General features: G+C 41.2%; 1 protein-coding gene across 1 annotated transcript in view; it reads right to left on the reverse strand.

The window, feature by feature from the left end:
• NPAS3 (neuronal PAS domain protein 3) overlaps window positions 1-17908 on the reverse strand; it is a 984386-nt gene that overhangs the window by 652118 nt on the left and 314360 nt on the right. The window contains exon 3 of the mRNA XM_045287648.1: window positions 15120-15364. Coding sequence (XP_045143583.1) covers window positions 15120-15364 — 245 coding nt within the window. The remainder of the gene's footprint in view (window positions 1-15119; window positions 15365-17908) is intronic.

The raw sequence follows: 17908 nt of genomic DNA on the forward strand, positions 1-17908 counted from the left end.
AAAAAACTGCTCCCTAGACTTCAGAGACTACAAGCCTCCAGAAGCAGACAGCCTCGTTTCTCCCACGGCGCCCCCTAGAGGCTTGTGTAGTCCACCACCTGTTCCTCAGCACCACCTTCTTCTATAACTTTTGATTGATAACAGCAATAGTCAGTTAATCAGCTAAAGATTCATAAGCAACACAGAAAGCAGTGGAGTCCTTTAGACCGGTGAGCCTCTGAAGCATGAACACTGCCCAGGTAAAAAAGCAAGAAATGGGGACAGAGCCGCTTCCTTGGGACAGAGAATTATTTTCCCTGTGTTTCTGTCATCGGAGTAAATTCTAACACCCTTTACAAAGCAGCCTTGTTTTATTTTCATCTTAGATTTGCAGAAGAGTTGCTAAGATGATACTTAGCGTTCCCATATACCCCTGATGCAGCCTCCTTTTAAAAATGACTTCTCATTGAATTGTGACTCTTCAGATTGTGAAAAACCTGAAACTATGTTTTCCAAAGCAGTACACCTTGGGAGGACTTGGCCAAAATGGACTGTGCTCCACACATAAACTAAATGTGGGCATGTTCTTTCGTTCATAATTACAAGCACAGGATAGCGATGCAAATGGACAGCAGGTGAGGTGGGGCTGAACCTGGGAGGGTGGGGGGTGCGGATTCTCTATTACAGTGGAAAATGTACTGGTTGGGGTACAAGAGCCCCACATTCTAGCCTCAACTTTGCTATTAACTTTGTGTCATTGGATACCTCTCTATATGGGTTTCTTTAGCTCAACAGCAAAGGGATTGAAACGGATGATCTGCGTAGTCTTTAAACTCCAAACTCTGTTGGCCTTTACTGCTTTCTAAGGCTCTGGCATTCACCGACAGAGTACGGACCAAGAATGGATATGAAACACTGCAGTCAATCAGGATTCAAAGACACATTAATTTTTAGAGGTGGAGGTCACCACATGTTTATTAAGACACAGCTAAGACTTATGCACAGTATCTAGAAAGCAGTTTCTGAAAATTAAAGCCACAATATAATTTCAATCATATAAAGCAGTCAGGAGTGACTCCTTCTCGGCTACCCCTATGAAATATTGTTATCTGCAGAATGCTGAAACTGGGTGCTGTACTCTGCGAGAGGTGAAAGAGTGAACAAAAGCACCCTAAAAGAACTCCAGCCCTAAAAAGCATAGCACATAAACTTGGATGTCAGAGACAGTAAGTATAATTCAGTGCAATGAAATAACCACAGGATGCAATGACTAAGATAGTACATTGTATAGAACCAGCAGATTAAAGTATATATGCAATGGATGTGATACAGGGTATGTGTGTTCTCTATCATTTCAATGGTAGCAAAAACAAGTAAAAGTATAAAGACACTTAAATATTTCGATTGTGTTTATAGATCATATATTTGCACTTATCTACTTTAAACCTTCATTGCAATTTGCTTTACGTTCCTTTTGTTGCAATGATTGTGTTGTGAAACCTTCATAACCAAGATAAAGGCTTGCAGAGAAGAAACGATGTCACAATTTTTGGACCACAGCACTAGGGGGACAAAATACTTCCATATACAGGGAACGAGGTAAGAGGGGATGAAAAAGTAATTATTAGAAGAATATGAAGAGCTGAGAATGTAGGAACCCCGCAGGGGCAGTGCTGCCCTGTCTAGAGGGTGGCCGTGAGGCAGAATTGGCTCAATGGCCGGGAATTTGTTTTTTCTTTATTACTGTTAAAAAAACATGCAGGCATTGTGGAATGAACTGGAATACACCCGAGAGAGTTTTGTTGAAGTTAATACTTCTAATTGTCCAATGTTCATCCTGTATCCCCCACCTCACACACACTCTGTGGTTAGGGAAGCAGGGTAGAGATGGGGCGGCCGCATCCTCTGGGGCCCCTCCTCCTCCCTCCCTCTGTTCTCTCATACACTGTTGTTCATCCGGTCTTCATCTTCACACAATCCCCAGCCTTCTCCTTCCTTTTCCTTCCTTCCTTTCTCCTTTCATTTGATTTTTCACTCTCTATTTTTTCCCCCAGTTTGTGTCTTTGATCCACCCTTAGCTCTTATTAGCATTATTCAGGCACTCAAATGGCAATCCCAAGATCCAATTTAATGTTATACAACTCAATTAGAAAAGTGATAGGTGGTTTCCCAGGGACTGCATAAGGTAGCAAAGGCACAAAAATGAATGGGGTGACCCAAACTGAGCCCTCAATGGCTCACAGACTACACAGGGAGACAGGCAGGTGAGGGAGGAAATTCTGGTACAAGTCAATAATAAAAGAGGGGGGAAATATACATGGTAATGTACAGAAAGAAAAAACTCGTGTTCTGGAGGGAAAAAAATATTCATAGAAGGAAGTGACATCTGAGTAGGTCTTTTAAGTATGAATAGGAGTTCAACAATCTCTAAGTAAATAAATAAAGTGTTTTAGCCAGACAAGCGTGTATAAAATGATGACGGTATGGCTTTTGGCATTTGGATTGCTAGAGAGGAAAGCCCCCCGAAAATGGATTGACCAGGTGGCGCCAACAATAGGCTCAAACAGAGCAATGGCTGTGAGGACGACACAGTGCTGCTTTCCATGGTTCGGAAAACAAAGCCAGTCCCATCAGGTTGATTCTGCAGCATACGGCCCCGGTGTGACGAACAGGGCTGCTCCCCAGGTAGTCTGAGTCTCATTCTCCTCATGTTGCTCCCATGGAGAGGCTGGTAGGTTACAACTGCTGACCTTGCAGTTAGCAGCCTATAATCCACACACCACTGGGGTTCCTGAATGCCTCTGCCGAAATAAGGACCAACTAGTCAGCACTTAATAGCAGAGACAAAGAGGGAAGTCAAGGGAGAGGCAGATTATTGATTCCTATAAAGACACAAGCACATACAATCTTTGCCCACCTTTCCATAAATCTCAACAAAATAATCTGCATTTCCACTCCTCCCTTCCAGGAAACTATAATGACAGGTGAAAACGAAACACAAGTGATACACCTAATGAGGTAGATTAAATTATTGGTTCCTGTTCTGCGTCCTGCATGCCCTGGCTGTGTGCAGGTGATTGCAGGAGACCTATCATGTGCTTCTGCCCCTTGACTTTGCTCTGGGTCCTATAATTTGCTCTGGTCAGAGGAAAGCAGACAGTAATGACAGTACGCCACGTCCGAACCACAGCAAGAAGAGGTGCCCCCTTGGCTCGGTCTTCTTGCACTTTTACCATCACCTGGAAAAGAACTTCCCTGAAACAGCTTCTGCCTTTTCAGAGAGGCAGTCCTGAGATGAACCCTCCGGAAGGAGTTGGACCCATCCAGAGCTACACCAATAAGCCAGCCTAGATCTGCTCAGCAAAAGCCTGGCTGCCACATGCCAAAGAAACGTTGTCATCACTGGTGGCCCTGGCAATACAAGTGCACCTGGGTATCACATATGCTTGCTTAGTCATCACTCTCCAAAGTATTTATATTTTTTTAGTAAATCTTTGGAGTTGAGAGTCATTCTGAAACTCAATAGCATCAGACTCATTGGAAGCAATGCTGAGCACTCTGACAGCACGGCATACAGCAAAGGAAAAAGAAAAACAAACAAAAACTTAGCAATGCAACCCAACATTTCTATCCTGAATTAGTTTCTATTCAATGAACTAGTAGCCACAATGCAGATATCAAAGCCCGTGATAAAGCATGGCACTCCCCATGTGAGGGTCTCAGGGGCTCTCTGCCATCGTGAAAGCCACTATTTGTCAGATCGCCCTTCCTGCCCAGTGATGGTCTTGGGCAAATGTCGTGAGATAAACTCTATCATGATGCAGAATAAAGGGAAATAAAAGGGCTAATTCTTCATGGAACTCGTTTCAGGAGCCATCATTGCACCAAAAAGCTATAAAAGGAGACCAGCTTTAATGAAAAAGCCGTCTGGAAGCATACCTACGGAAGGCAATGATGGCCGGTTATATTTCCATCCACGAGGAAAAGCCGGTACTAGCTCCCAAAATACACAGCAGTGAACACCTGCCGTCCAACTTGCAGATGACAAATCTCCTTTGGTGCCACCATGAACTTAGAATTGAGACGTCTGAAGCTAAAGACGAAGGTGGAGTCCACCCTCCTCCTACTGAGGAAGATGGAAGTAAGACGAGGAACCAGACTGGTCACCCTAGCTCTCTAGCACTACAGCACGCTTCTGTGCAGAATTTATCCATTACCACTGAACTCCTGCTGACTCGCAGCAGCCCTATAGGACCGAGGAGCACTTTACCAAAGCAAATGAACACATCTTTCTCCTCCTGACCAGCTGATGGGCTTGAACTGCCAAGCTTGTTGTGGCTAGCAGCCAAAGTATTATTTGCAGCACCATCAGGGGAGACCTGTTTTTAAAAAAGGTAGCAGGGGTGGGGCAATACATACTAAAAAACTAAGCATACTTGACCAAATGCTCTTTCTAGGCACATTCCCCTTACCTGGTTTTATAATAATAAGACTATAACCCGATCACTCAGCCACTGCTAGAGAATCGATTCCAAGTCATATGAGACATACCTGAAGATACTTGGTGGAAGTACATGCATGTTAGCACACAGAAACACACCCAAACCAGAGCTAGAACTCTCCTGCACTAAGACTGCTTCTTCCTCAGCCTGTGTTGGGATCCCGGCATTTCCATGGGAAACAGGAGCCACTGGAGGATTCCCTTGGAGCTCCTCGGGAGCACGGAGTACTCCCAGGTATTCCTGATTTTGCTGAAGTTCACTCTGGGCCACTTCGCTTTGGTGCTCACCGGCATTAGCACTGCTTTCACATAAACCCAAATCTGAAGATTTCTGTTTGATGGGAAACGGGGAAAAGCTGAACCTGCATCCATGTGTTTTTGGCAGGCTGTGCAAGAAGCAGCGTGCACCCCAGCAGTAAGTGTGCCTTGCCAAGCTATGTCCCTGAGAACTCCCCTATGTCTGGGAACATTGTGTGTTAGTGTGATTTGAGAGTTTCTGGGTTACTTGGTAGGTTACTTTGGAGGTGGGTGGGGGTCTTGCAACACCCAAATCTTCCTGCTTCTTAGCTTTTTTCCAGTTTGGCTGATGACAGGTTCCAATGGGACCCTCTGCCTTAGAACAGCAAGGAAAACCTTGCTCAATAACACCTTTGGTGGTTGTTAGCTGCTATCAGGTTGACTCAACTCACAGAGACCCCCTTCTGTGCAGAATTGACTGCTCCATTGTTTGTTAAAGGCAAAGGCAGGCGTCCAGGCCGACCCTGTGAGCACCTGTGGGATGCTCACGTCCCATGCCAGCCTAGCGTCTGAGTGCTGCAGCGCTAACTCCACGGGACTAGTCCTGCTGAACCCACGGCCCCTCGTGACTTAAATAAAAGGCTGGTCTTTGGTGAAGGATAGGTCATGTGTTGCTTCAAACCCTGCAGGTCTCTCCTCTCATTAGCGTCTATCTGCTTATTCACAGCAAATCCCCGGAACAGCAAAGGGCAATTCCATGAAGCACGGTTCTTCCCGATTATCTATCAGTTGGTGTTAATCACCAGTTGTCTTGCCTGTTTTGTCAAATCTTCCTTTCCAAGGAAGGCTAAAAATTGTCTTGTATTTTACATACTTTAATGGCATTTCCTGTCATCTACCTAAGTCCATTGTCATTTAAAAGTGGCAATACTTAAAGTGAAATATTAAAAAAAAAAAACAACCCTCTGCTTGGGATGGCAGGTACTCCAGGAATAACAGAGTTGCAGTCGACATACTCTAAAAATTGACTGAAGTCTGTGATATTAGAAAGACAGACTATTTATCTAGTTTTAGCAAATGTCAAATCAACAGCTATTGCTTTTAAGATTAATAAAAGATATAATGGCTTCCAGATAGACTCTAAATAGAGATTACTATGAATGGAGAAGTGATTTACCAACAGCCACCACAATGAGATTTCTTTAAAGGTTACAATCATCAGTTATTTAGCTGAAGCACTGCTGAGAATGCCTGGTCATTCCTTGAATAATGCATACTGCTCAGTGTAGACTTGATCTGTATTATAACAATACAGATATTTCTAAAATAATGGGAAAAACTACCTGTTACCTTCCAATTGCTTAACATATCATTCCATGACGTAATTGACTAGGACACATTACACACTGTCACCTGAGTGGACTCTCTGCCAGCAGAACTTGTAAGAACCTGTGTACAACAGGCATCACAAAACAAACGCAGCCCCCCGAGAGACTTTTAAGAGAAGATGTAATGAACACAGGACAGCATAAAGACCCTTCCCCAAACAGCACATTCACGTGAGTAAATATCTACACACACGTCTGGGCAGATTTAAATTTGAGCTTTGAAATGTAATTATTAATGTGGGTGGCTCATCACAATGAAACACAGAAACAAAACCGTTTCCTGCCCAGTGTAAGTATTTTTCAATGGCTTTAGGTTCCTTCAAGAGATTGCTTGGAGAAGCACAGCGTATAATGTGTATCGTTTTATTGTTGGATTATGAAGTGCACTTCACAGGAGGCTGCAGGCTATTTATATAAGCTTGTTTATCCATATGAACTTCTTCAAGGGCACAGCATAGAAGACCCTAATAAATTAAAATGCATTTCTTTTGAAGTTGTTGTTTCATGAATGTTGGATCAGAATGAGTAGCAGGTTTGCATTTAGGAACTAGAGCAAAGCAATAAAATGTACATATATTGTACAGAGAAATCCGTTCACAGAAATTGCCCATCATATTCCTAGCACCTTTAAGAGCCAAAGGAAATGGTATAAAGTCACAATGCTTATTTATTCCGTTGTAACCTATCAGTAATTTTCAAATAGTGAAAGTGTACAGGAACCAAAATGGATGCTCTGCCGTCATCTACATGGAATTTTAATAATAATAAAATGTGTTATCTTCTATACTCCTAAACACCCACTCCAGCCAACCCTTTGCTGCCAGCATGATCACTATGTTCTTCTGCAGTGTGCAAGGCCCAGGAGAAAGAGGAGCACGTTTATCTGCTTTAATATCACCTTAATTCCAAAAAGGAGAGTTGAGTTGACCCAAAGCCACAGAACAAACACAAATTATCAGTCACAGTCCAAACTGGAGCGAATTCTTTGAGGAGGATGATACAACTCAAAGGTACTCATTAGAAGGGATGCCATAGGGCCTGCAAGAGAATCTTGCAAGATGGCAGCACAGACAGCCATCCTTCTGACCCTCCAGGAAACGGCACTGGGCCGTGAGGGCCCCAGAGCAGGGGCGAAGAAGGAAGCAGCAAGGAATAGCTAACAGGCCAGCATCCAGGAAGCAACCACCAGCCACATAGGGTTGGGAATTCACTTCTTCCACCGTCCCTGCTCCACCTCCTAGCCCCAGAGGCCACCTGCTGCTAGGAACTGGGGAAGCCATTCCCGAGAAAGAGTGCGAATCCGCACACCGAACCAGCTCGTAGAGGCCCTGCCTACCCACAGAGACGGACCCCTCTCTGACCTAAAGTCAACAAGGTAAGCCTGCCCAGGATTCTGTTGGGCGCATGCCAGCACCTCCTTGCCTGGACACAGGGGGTCTAAGCCTACTTGGAATCACTGCAGAAGACCCTTTGCAGGGGAGCTTGCTCTCATAGTCAGCACTCTACCTTCCTCCCTGTGTATCTCACAGCTCAGGCCTCTGCAGGCAGCAAAAGAGAACTCCCAGGGTCGGGACTTGTTTGTCTGTTCCCCCACTCCGTTGGAACTGATGACTGAGGCTGACGTATGCTATAAAGAGACATCCTTAGTGGAGACCACTGCGATAGGCACTGTTAATAAAAAGGCAGACGTCTCTGGGGGACATTTGAAGTATACCAGCGTCTTTCCCAATCAGACGCCATTGGCTGAAAGCCATGTACACATTGCTATAGGAGTCCACTCCCATAGTAACCCATCAACTGGCCTCCCTGCGTACCTAACATTTCAAGTCGCCGACACCAGGAAGACTGGCCTCCCGGAGAATTGGTTCAATGGTCTTGCTCACCTTTCGGCTGGTGTGATCACCTACAAGCCTGCGGTACCAGGGCCCTGTGGCGGAGTCGGATCCCAGTCGAGTCAGCACTCTATCTGCCTTTCTGTCCTCCCTATAGCTCTGGCCTCTAAAATGAGTAGGGCACCCTCCTTCCTGGGGGTCAATTACTGCGAGTCTACCCACAAGTCTAGGTGACACTGAGGACAAGTGAGAGAGCCTACTGTTGAGTGGAGGCTGTGCTCCTCCCAAACAGAGAGAGAAAGCCAAGGGGCCGTGGGAGGGCCTTCCAAGGTCTCTCTCTGTCTGCAGTGACCCCAACTTTGCTGACGAAAATAGCTCTGGACCAGGTCATTTCCCCGAGGGACTCTGACACACACTGAGAGAAGAATGTTCACCAATAATATGTGAATCCTCCAAAAGACAGGCAAGGAAGGAATAGTTATCATTCATTCTATGAAGGAAACATAGCCTGATACCCAAAGTAAATAAAGACACCACAAGAAAAGTACGCACTGATATTGCTTATGCATGTAGACACAAAAGTCCTCAACAAGGTAGCAGTGAACAGAATCCGACAGTATGTTAAATGAGATACCACGCATCATGACCACGTGAGACTGATGTCAAGAATGCAGAGTTTCAGTAGTAGAAAGCCAACCAATATAAGATCCTATACGGAACATTTCAAAAAGGAAAAGAACCATCTGATCATCTCTATCAGTGCTGCCAATACTTTGGTAAACGATCCAACATCCTTCTTTAAAGAAAACTCTAGAGAATATCAGACTAGAAGGCAAATGTCTCAATACGGTTTAGGGTGCATCTGAAAAGCCAAAGGGCCACATTATACTCAATAATGAAATAACGGAAAGCCTTCTCCTTGAAATTGGGAACTGGGTAAGGGTGTTCTTTCTAACTACTTCCATTCGATATTGTCTTCAAAGTCAGAGCCAGGACAAGAGACAACAACCGAAATTAAAGGTATCCAGATTGGAAACAAAAAAGCACAACTGTCTCTGTTCGTGGATGATACGCTTCTCTATGTTGAAAACCACAGAGAGTCCTGAGGCAGACTTCTGAAGCGGAGAGAGAGACTTAGCAAAGGCGCAGAGCACAGGGCCAACAAACAAACGTAAGTTGGGTTTCTTTACACACATAGCGACAAATCTGAAAGGAAAATTATGGAAATAGTTCCATTTATAATGGCATCCCAGCTAACAAAATACATACAAATAAATCTATTAAGGAATGTGAAGGATTATGTAATGAAAACAATAAAATACTGATGAAATAGATGAAAGAATACTTTAATAAACAGTATGGTTTTCAATATTTATGAACGGACACATTTAAGGTGAAGATGTCAACCCTCCCCTACCCAAATCAATCTACAGATTCAATGTCATTTTGGACAAAATTCTAACAGCTTTCTTTACAGATAAATTTAAAAATATTCAACATGATATGAAATACTAAGAAACTCTGAGAAGCTAAAGCAGTGTTTAAAGAGAAAAACCACTGGAAAGAATCACACTGTCTGATTTTAGAACATATTATACAACCAGAGTAGCTCAAACAGGCTAGTAATGGTACAACAATAGACACATCACCAATGAAATAAAATTGAGAGTCCAGAATTCAATCCACATATCATCTTATCTTTGACAAAGACATAAAATCTACTCAATAGTAAAAGAAGGATCTCCTTAATAAATGGGACTGAGAAAATTGGACTCCCACATACAGAAAAGTGAAACCGGATCCATGTCTCATACCATCACAAAAGAAAACCCAAAATGGAGCAAGGGCCTAAACAGACAAACTAAAACCATAGAGATATCAGGTTACCTACAGGCAGTGCTGTCAAGCCAAACTGTCAACAGTGGATTCACTAATATAATTACAAAAGCATAAACATAAAAGGCAAAATAAATAAAGGGGAATTTCATTAAAATTAAGTATTTTTTTCATCAAAAGACTTTACTAATAAATGAAAAGACTTATTAGAAGAATAACCTGGAAACCATATCTCCAACAAGAATCTAATAACATATATATATATATATTTGAAAAAATAGACAAATAATCCAATGATAAACTGAGCAAAATATCTGGACAGGTCAACAAAGAGGACAATCAAATGGCCACCAACATGGCATGAAAAGATGTCCCTATGTCATTTGCCATGAAAGAGATGCAAATCAAATCTATGGATGTCATTTCAGGTCCATTAGGATGGCTAAGATGAAATTGTAAATCAAAATAAAAACCATAACATTATAAACTGTGGTGAGGATATGGGGAAATCACAATCTGTATCCACTGTTGGTGGCTGGAAAAATGGCCAACCATTATGGAGAAACACTGTGGAAGTTCCTCAAAACCTAAACATACAACTACCATAAAAAACTCATGGCCATCGACTCAATGCTGCTCACAGTGACCACCTGTGGGTTTCTGAGGACTCTGTTTATGTGAATAGAAAACCTATTCTTTCTCCCGAGAAGCAGCTGGTGGTTTTGAACTACTGACCTTGTGGATCACAGCCCAATGGGTAACTCCTACAACACCAGAACCATCATATGATCCAACAATTCCACTTTAAGTAAACCCAAGAGACTTGAAATCAGACTCAAACAGCAACCTGAACATCAGTGTTTATTGCAGCCCTGCTCACAATAGCCAAAGCACCCATTATCAGATGAGTGGATAAATAAAATGTGCTGCATAGATACAACAAAGCACTATACAGGCAGTATGACAAATGGCATCTTAGTACATGATAAAGTATGGATAGAGTTTGAGTAATGTAAACCAATCACAAAAGGACAAATGCCATATGACCTTATTTATATAAAACAGCAAAAATGGCAAATGTATACATACTAGATTGTGCTGGTAACTAGAAGGTGGATGGAAGGGAAAAGTGGTAATGGAATGGGAAAATCACATTCACAAAGGGTAGAATTGCAGAGCTGATTATTTTAATTGATGTCAATAAATTATACACCAGAAAAAGTTGAATTGGCAAAAGCCGTATGATAGACATACTAATATTTACATAAAATACAAAATACCGCTGCTTACATACAACGAAATACCTCATGGGATATCAAGCTGTAGGGTACTGGCTTTATGGGACTTTCTAGTTAATTGACCTAATAATGTATTTGGTGCTTCTTTTCTAACTCATAGTTCACTGTGGAACGATAAGCTCAGGGTTTTAAAAGCTTATAAGCAGCCATCTGTGGCACAATCATTGGTCTCTATTGACTGGAGTAACAGAGGAAGAAGGAGAGATAGAAACTAGAGGAGGATGCAGAAAGATGTGGCTAACTGCCTCCAAGAACAAATGTCTCCTTCACCAAGAGACCAGACAAACTAGATAGTGCCTTGCTCCCATGTTGATCAAAGATGCTACAGAAGAATCCAGATGAAAAAGGTTTATAAAAAATCAAATTCTCATATATTCTGAAGCTAGGGAACATGAATGAACTCCTGAAAATATCACCCTCACATAACTTTCAAACCATAAACGAAAAATATTCCCTGAAGTCTTCCTAATATCAAACAACAGTTTAGTTTAGTAAAGAAGTCTTCCTTGAACATTATTCTCTTTTAAGGACCATCTATATAAGAAGTATCTCTATGGGATAAAAATGACAATAACACCCAGAGTGATGAGACAGAATACTCAGGTTGCCGTGCATTTATTCTTAAGGGGGAGGAATAACTCAGAAAGAGAGGAAGAGAATGGTAGCCCAGCTGGAAGAATATAATAAACATCTTTAAATTGTATGTTACGACAGTTTTTGTTTTTAAATGTGACACACAGAACATTAGGAAAAAGTCCAGAAAACTGTGCTCTAGTCAGAGAAATGTAAATACTTAATTGTAAAATCCTGTATACAGCATTTCCCTCACCTGGAAACGGAGGACATGAGTCTACATTATCTATAAATCAGTATCTCTGAATGGCAATTATTCCAAAATGTAAGCAGGACTATTGCATCATTAAAAAAAATGAGCAAAGAGTGGAGTCATAAAATGTTTCTACTTTGATAGCCATGATTCTCAGAAAAAAATCCCTGCTTATATGTTGGACTGCTAACTACAAGGTCAGCAGTTCAAAACCATTAACAGGCTACCATGAGAAGGACTCTGCTTTCTACTCCCATAAAGAGTTACAGTCTGGGAAACTCACAGAGGTAGTTCTACCCCATCCTACAGACACCAGGAGACATCAATTCGCTGGCAGTGAATTGGGTTTATTTTTTTACTCTCAGGAAAGTCCATGAACTACAAACTCTTTTAAAGAAACACTTCTATATTCAACTAAACATAATTCTAATCGCTCCATCAATTTATTCTACGTTAATGATATTCTGCCTATATTTGTGATATTTGTGTTTATTCCAGATAATGTAAGATGGAATGGGTTATAAATATCACAAATATTATCCACATCTGTTAGATACTTTTTTTAACTAAATAAATCTTTATACCTCACATTGAATGAAAAATTCTTTATAGACATTTATTATGATTACCAGCCTACATTCGATCAATCTCCCTTTCTCAAGAGTGTTTTAAAATTGGTAGCATGGGCTCAATGACATTATAAACCGAAGGCTCTTATGCTCCAGGGAGATGATCGATGAGATTCTCCACCACAAACGAACAAGGACGGCTCTAACGTGAACCAAAGGCAGATAAGAAAACATTGATTCAGGAACGGATTTGGGGCTCACACTTCATCTTGGCTCCAACCTAAGAACACTTAGTTTTTATGACATGGCTCTGCTGGATATGTACCCTCATGAAGGAGACACAGAGGATGTGGGTGCTGTAGCACAGTGTGGTGAAAAAATTAGATGGTGCCCAGGGATCAGAGAGAATCATGGGCGGGGTCATAAATGCTTGTTTGCAAACAAGCAGCCATCTAAGTGAGATACCAACCAAGCTTACATGGAAGAAGCACTTCAACAGCCATAATTCAAGGATCATACGTGACAATCCAAATCCAAAGAAGGGAAGAGTAGCTTAAATTGTGGGATTCTGCTGTGCAGAAGGCTACGGATGATGGTGGAAGCCCAAATACATTTGTAGGAGCTACCAGCAAATAAGCCCCCGGTGATTTCCCTCTAACCCTAACTGAGGGATATAAATAACCTGGTTACCAGACAGAAAATATTGGAAAGACGACTATAATAAATTAGAATGACAAATCTGACTTGAATGGTTAAAACCGTGTCACATGATCTCTCTTTTTATACACGTTGTGCTTATCTGGTTTTAAATATTTTCTGGGTTTTGTTTTGTTTCATACCAAGGTTTGTCTCGGTTGTATTTTGTCACTTTTGGTAGCCTTCTTGACTCCCTGCTATATGGTTCTCTATGGTTTTTGGTATCTGAAATCCAGGATATCTGAGTCTACATAGACAACTGGAATGAGGGTTCCTGGAGGGCACAGTGCGGGGAATGGGGGTGGGGGAGGGGCCAAGGGGGAGCTGATATCAAGGAGTTCAAGAAGGAAGAAACTGTTTTGAAACTGATTATGGTCGTGATTGTACAACCCTACTTGATATGCTTGAACTATGGTATAGTATGATGTGTGGATTAGCTCCTAATAAAATGGTTTGGGAAAAACAAACATGGATTTCTGTGTTACTAAATTGATATGCTTAAGCAAGAATGTTGCAAGGGCTGTAAAAAAACAAAACAAAACAAGCTTGTATAATGTGTCTTGGCTCAATTATCTTGGACTATCTTTGACTGACATGAATTCCTTGTGAATACCTTTTGTTGGGTAGTCTCCTTAACCTTACCTTGTATTGACACACACCAGAACAGGGGGTTCACAAACTAAAGCCTGTGGGCCAAATTTGGTGGCAACTGTCTATTTTATAATTACTGCTTTACTGGAATGCAGTCAAACTTAAATTTATATATCATCTGTGAATAAGTTCACTCTACCATGGCAGAGTTGACTAACTTCCAAACCTTAAAATATTTACTCTAGCACCCTGTACAGAAAATGTTTGCCAGCCAAGGTCTAAAGAAAAAGAACCGCTTGCCATTAAATTCTGATTTTCCTCCTCTAGTAAGTAAAGGAAACACAAGCCCTAAGTAACCATGGCAAAGATATGAACAGATTCACACTGTCAATAACTGCTGCTTTTAGTCCTTTGTTTCAATTTTCATCTTAAAAAACAAAACAAATAAACAAAACACTGCAGCTCCCACTAGTGCCCTTTGCTACAGCCTCCAGGAGTGCAGAGCCTTCTCCAAAGGTATCTGCCAACGTGCTGCCACAGAACTGGAGACCCCAATTCCTTCCTTCCCAAAGGCCACCTACAGTAGCCCTAAACGTAATGCTATATTCCAATCTCTAGTCAGGGTTCAGAAAGGGAAAGAGCACAAGAAACCATTGACACTTCCGGTTTTATAATACACCTTTAAAGAAAGAAAATCAATGGCCAACATCACACATACATCGATAAACATATGCATGCATATTCATGTATTCAAAATGTAATAAATTACTAGGAATTTCAGATATACAAAAGAAATCGTTTTTAAATCTGAAAGTATTAAAAAGAGATAAATCCTCTGAGGATAGAGAGGGCAGGTGCATATTTATTTTTGTAACTTTTAGGCAGTATATATATAGACTTTAAACATCAAGAATGAATTCGTTTTTGTCAATGAAATTACCAGCTGAAAATCATTAACTGCCCATCCTGTGATTTCTCTCTGGTTATGGCAGGCAGAAAATTAGCAGATACCTGCCCCTGACCCCACCCCACTCCACCCATCAAGAAGATTTGGCAAGTATTAGCATAAGATAAATTAAATAAGAAGTGCTTAAGTCTAAGTCATTTCCTGGCCCTTTCTCTGAGCGCTTATATAAAGTGACAGATTATTTAGCCTGGCAGACTTTTAGAAATAAAAGAGAAATAGAAGAAGAGGTTTATTTCACCTTCACATGGTGTCTTTCTCATGCAGAGTTCAGATTTCCACATTTGTATCCCTTTTAAGGATTTGATATGCAGGAAAAGAAGAAAGGACGATGGTAAACATTTCGTTTTAGAGACATCTGCAGACTACCACATTCCAGACTGACCAGTGGCCCAGGCTTACCTTTTACTGACGTGTTCGGGGGAGGGCCTTCCATCCTCAGATTCCACGGAGGGTCCCCCTGGTTAGCAAAGTCCCGCATTTTCAGATAGCTAATTGTCAGTCGAATGATGGACGCCTTGTCTAGCTGGCTGGTGATGGCCGCAGGAAGTGGCAACAGCTTGGCCAATTCATAGAACTCAAAGTTTTCTTTGCCCCGCCGGGAACGAGCCGCGTCTCTGGATTTCTCCTTTCTCAACGCTTGTAAACTGAAAGCGAAGAGTGGAGAATGTTATTGAGAGGATGCGATTCTGTCACCAGACAAAAATGATTCTCTTTTCATTGCCTTTAGTAACAGCAAAGACCTATCACAGTCCTCTGGGACATTGCTGAGCCATAAGAAAGAACCGTGCACAAGACCCGTGAGCTTCACAAATTCTCATTCTGGTCCTCCCTCCCTTAAACTCAAGTTCAGTAAGTGAAAATTAGTCTTTTTTCTTTTTAATTATCCATGCACCTAGGTACCTTCATTAAATCTGAAACATGATATTTATAGGTGATACATGGTGCTGTCTGTGAAAACCAATTTAAAAGATCAGGCTTGTATTCACACCTATATTCTCAAGCCAATGATCTTGTTCATTTAACTTCTCTCATGGTGGGTTCTGAAAACATCCAAAAGTCACATTTTAAAAAATGAATTTCAATTTCCCTTTTGGGGGACAAAGGTGAAACAGATACACAATTCACTTTGACAGAATCAACATGTATAATGTTGACGTGCTTCTAGCCTTCAGCAAAGACGCTGACCTTTGGTCATATAAAGAAAATATCATATCGAAAGTGAAGATTTCAATGTAACTTTATAGCAGTGCTGATAATTGATTGATAAGCAGGTACTTTAAGGCCTCACAAATGGACCTACATCTGTAAACGGAGAGATTCTGAAAGATGCCAGAGAATAGAATGCATTTCTCAGAAAAATCAAACCTTAAATTAATATAGCTTGACTATTGAATGCTAATACCCTGCACAGGCTATGAACATTTACAAATATTATGGACATATTACGTCACAGAAGAGAAACAGGGGGATCGAGCATTTTCCTTTAACTCTCTATGGGCACTTCTGTTTGAAGCTCGCTCACACTGCCAGGGCAGAACAAGGCCCAGCTTCAGTCGTGTGTCAGTCTCTGACACACAGGCAGAAGGGCTCTGTTTTACGTCGGATGATAAATTCAGTATCCGGCCTTGGTGGTAAGCGACTGAGTAGTAGTTTAGTAGTATACTATAAATACTTATAATCATACATATAGTAAGTGATATGTGCCTATTTTATTCCATGAACTCTGCAGGCATTTTCAATCTGCATACCTAACATTCTTGCCAGTATTCTAAAATAACGATAAAGAAATGTGGAAGGAAGCAGGGACAGGGTAGATCAAAATTAGTCTGCCTGGCTGTCTCAATTCTGTATTACTTGAATATGTACTATAATATTGCATATTACATTATTGCACATTTAACATTTTTCAAAGTAAAGTAGAAACATTGCATTCACAGAAGGCACCCAAAATATTTAACTGAACAGCTATGTAATTGACGTTTTAACACTCTGGTCAGTGACTCACTAGGCTAACAGCAAAACCAATTTCATTTTTATTCTATTAAAAATATTCTGTATTAGCTAAGTAATATGTTTCTCAACACCAGAGAAGTGAAGATGATCATTTTCAGAGTCACAGCAGTCTCAGGTGACAAATCCTTGTCCCTGGATGTATCTCAGGTGATAACCTCGGGCGAAAACATCGCTAATTTACAAGGAAGATGTATTATGCTACTTATTCACCAGTCTGTTGGCCAGCCGCCACTCAATTCTATAAGTGCTCAGTCTTGGATTGTTGAAAGCTTTTTAAATAAAGTGAGAGATGTCTTAAAATTGGACCAAGTGTAAATATGACCGAGATCCGCGGGCACATCTTAGGATACAAGAACAACCCACGTCCCTCCCTTGATGTGATAAAAACAATCTATCTAACACCGTTTCCATTAGCTATGCCAAAAGGGCTCTGTATTTTGACATGTTTTCCCTAGTACTCGTATATAAAGAAAGGTGCAGTGGTTCAAGTTCAATGCTTTGCTCTCTCTGTGTTCTTGTAATTGACTACTACTCCAGAAGGTAGATTGAAAAGACTGGTTGGTTGGTTTGGGTACAGCAAGTGACTGTGATGGAGCTGTAGATCAGGGGCCACACACTCAAGGCCATCAGGGTTCAAGCAGCGGATATCAAAGAGAGAAGAGGCCAAGTGGAGACTGTGGGCATTAGGGGACACAACCTAAGCAAAGGGACAGTGCTTTTAGTTTGACTGATGCTGTGGGGAAGGCACAAATGTTACTGAGCTTTTACTGTGTCTAGAGGGAAAAACTGAATAGACAATATTTCCCGTTTTAATATAACTGTATTTTAAAAGGTTTTAATTGAGCAAGTAACATAAAACATGTTTTCTGGGCAAAAAGGATCAAGGACTCATTTGACATCTAGGTAATAATTTATGAAGCCAATTTTACATGGATACTACATGCAGCATTCATTTATTTATTTTTTTGTTTTGTTTTGTTTTGTTTTAAAACATTTTATTAGGGCTCATACAATTGTTATCGTAATCCATGCACACATCAATTGTGTAAAGCGCATTTGTACATCATTCTCAAAACATTTTCTCTCCACTTAAACCCCTGACATTAGGTCCTCATTTTTCCCCTCCCTCCCCGCTCCCCCCTCCCGCATGAGCCCTTGATAGTTTATAAATGGGT

Source organism: Echinops telfairi, unplaced genomic scaffold (genome assembly GCF_000313985.2).
Source record: "Echinops telfairi isolate 266 unplaced genomic scaffold, ASM31398v2 ScPeMD7_18;HRSCAF=68, whole genome shotgun sequence".
NCBI classification, from domain to species: domain Eukaryota; kingdom Metazoa; phylum Chordata; class Mammalia; order Afrosoricida; family Tenrecidae; genus Echinops; species Echinops telfairi.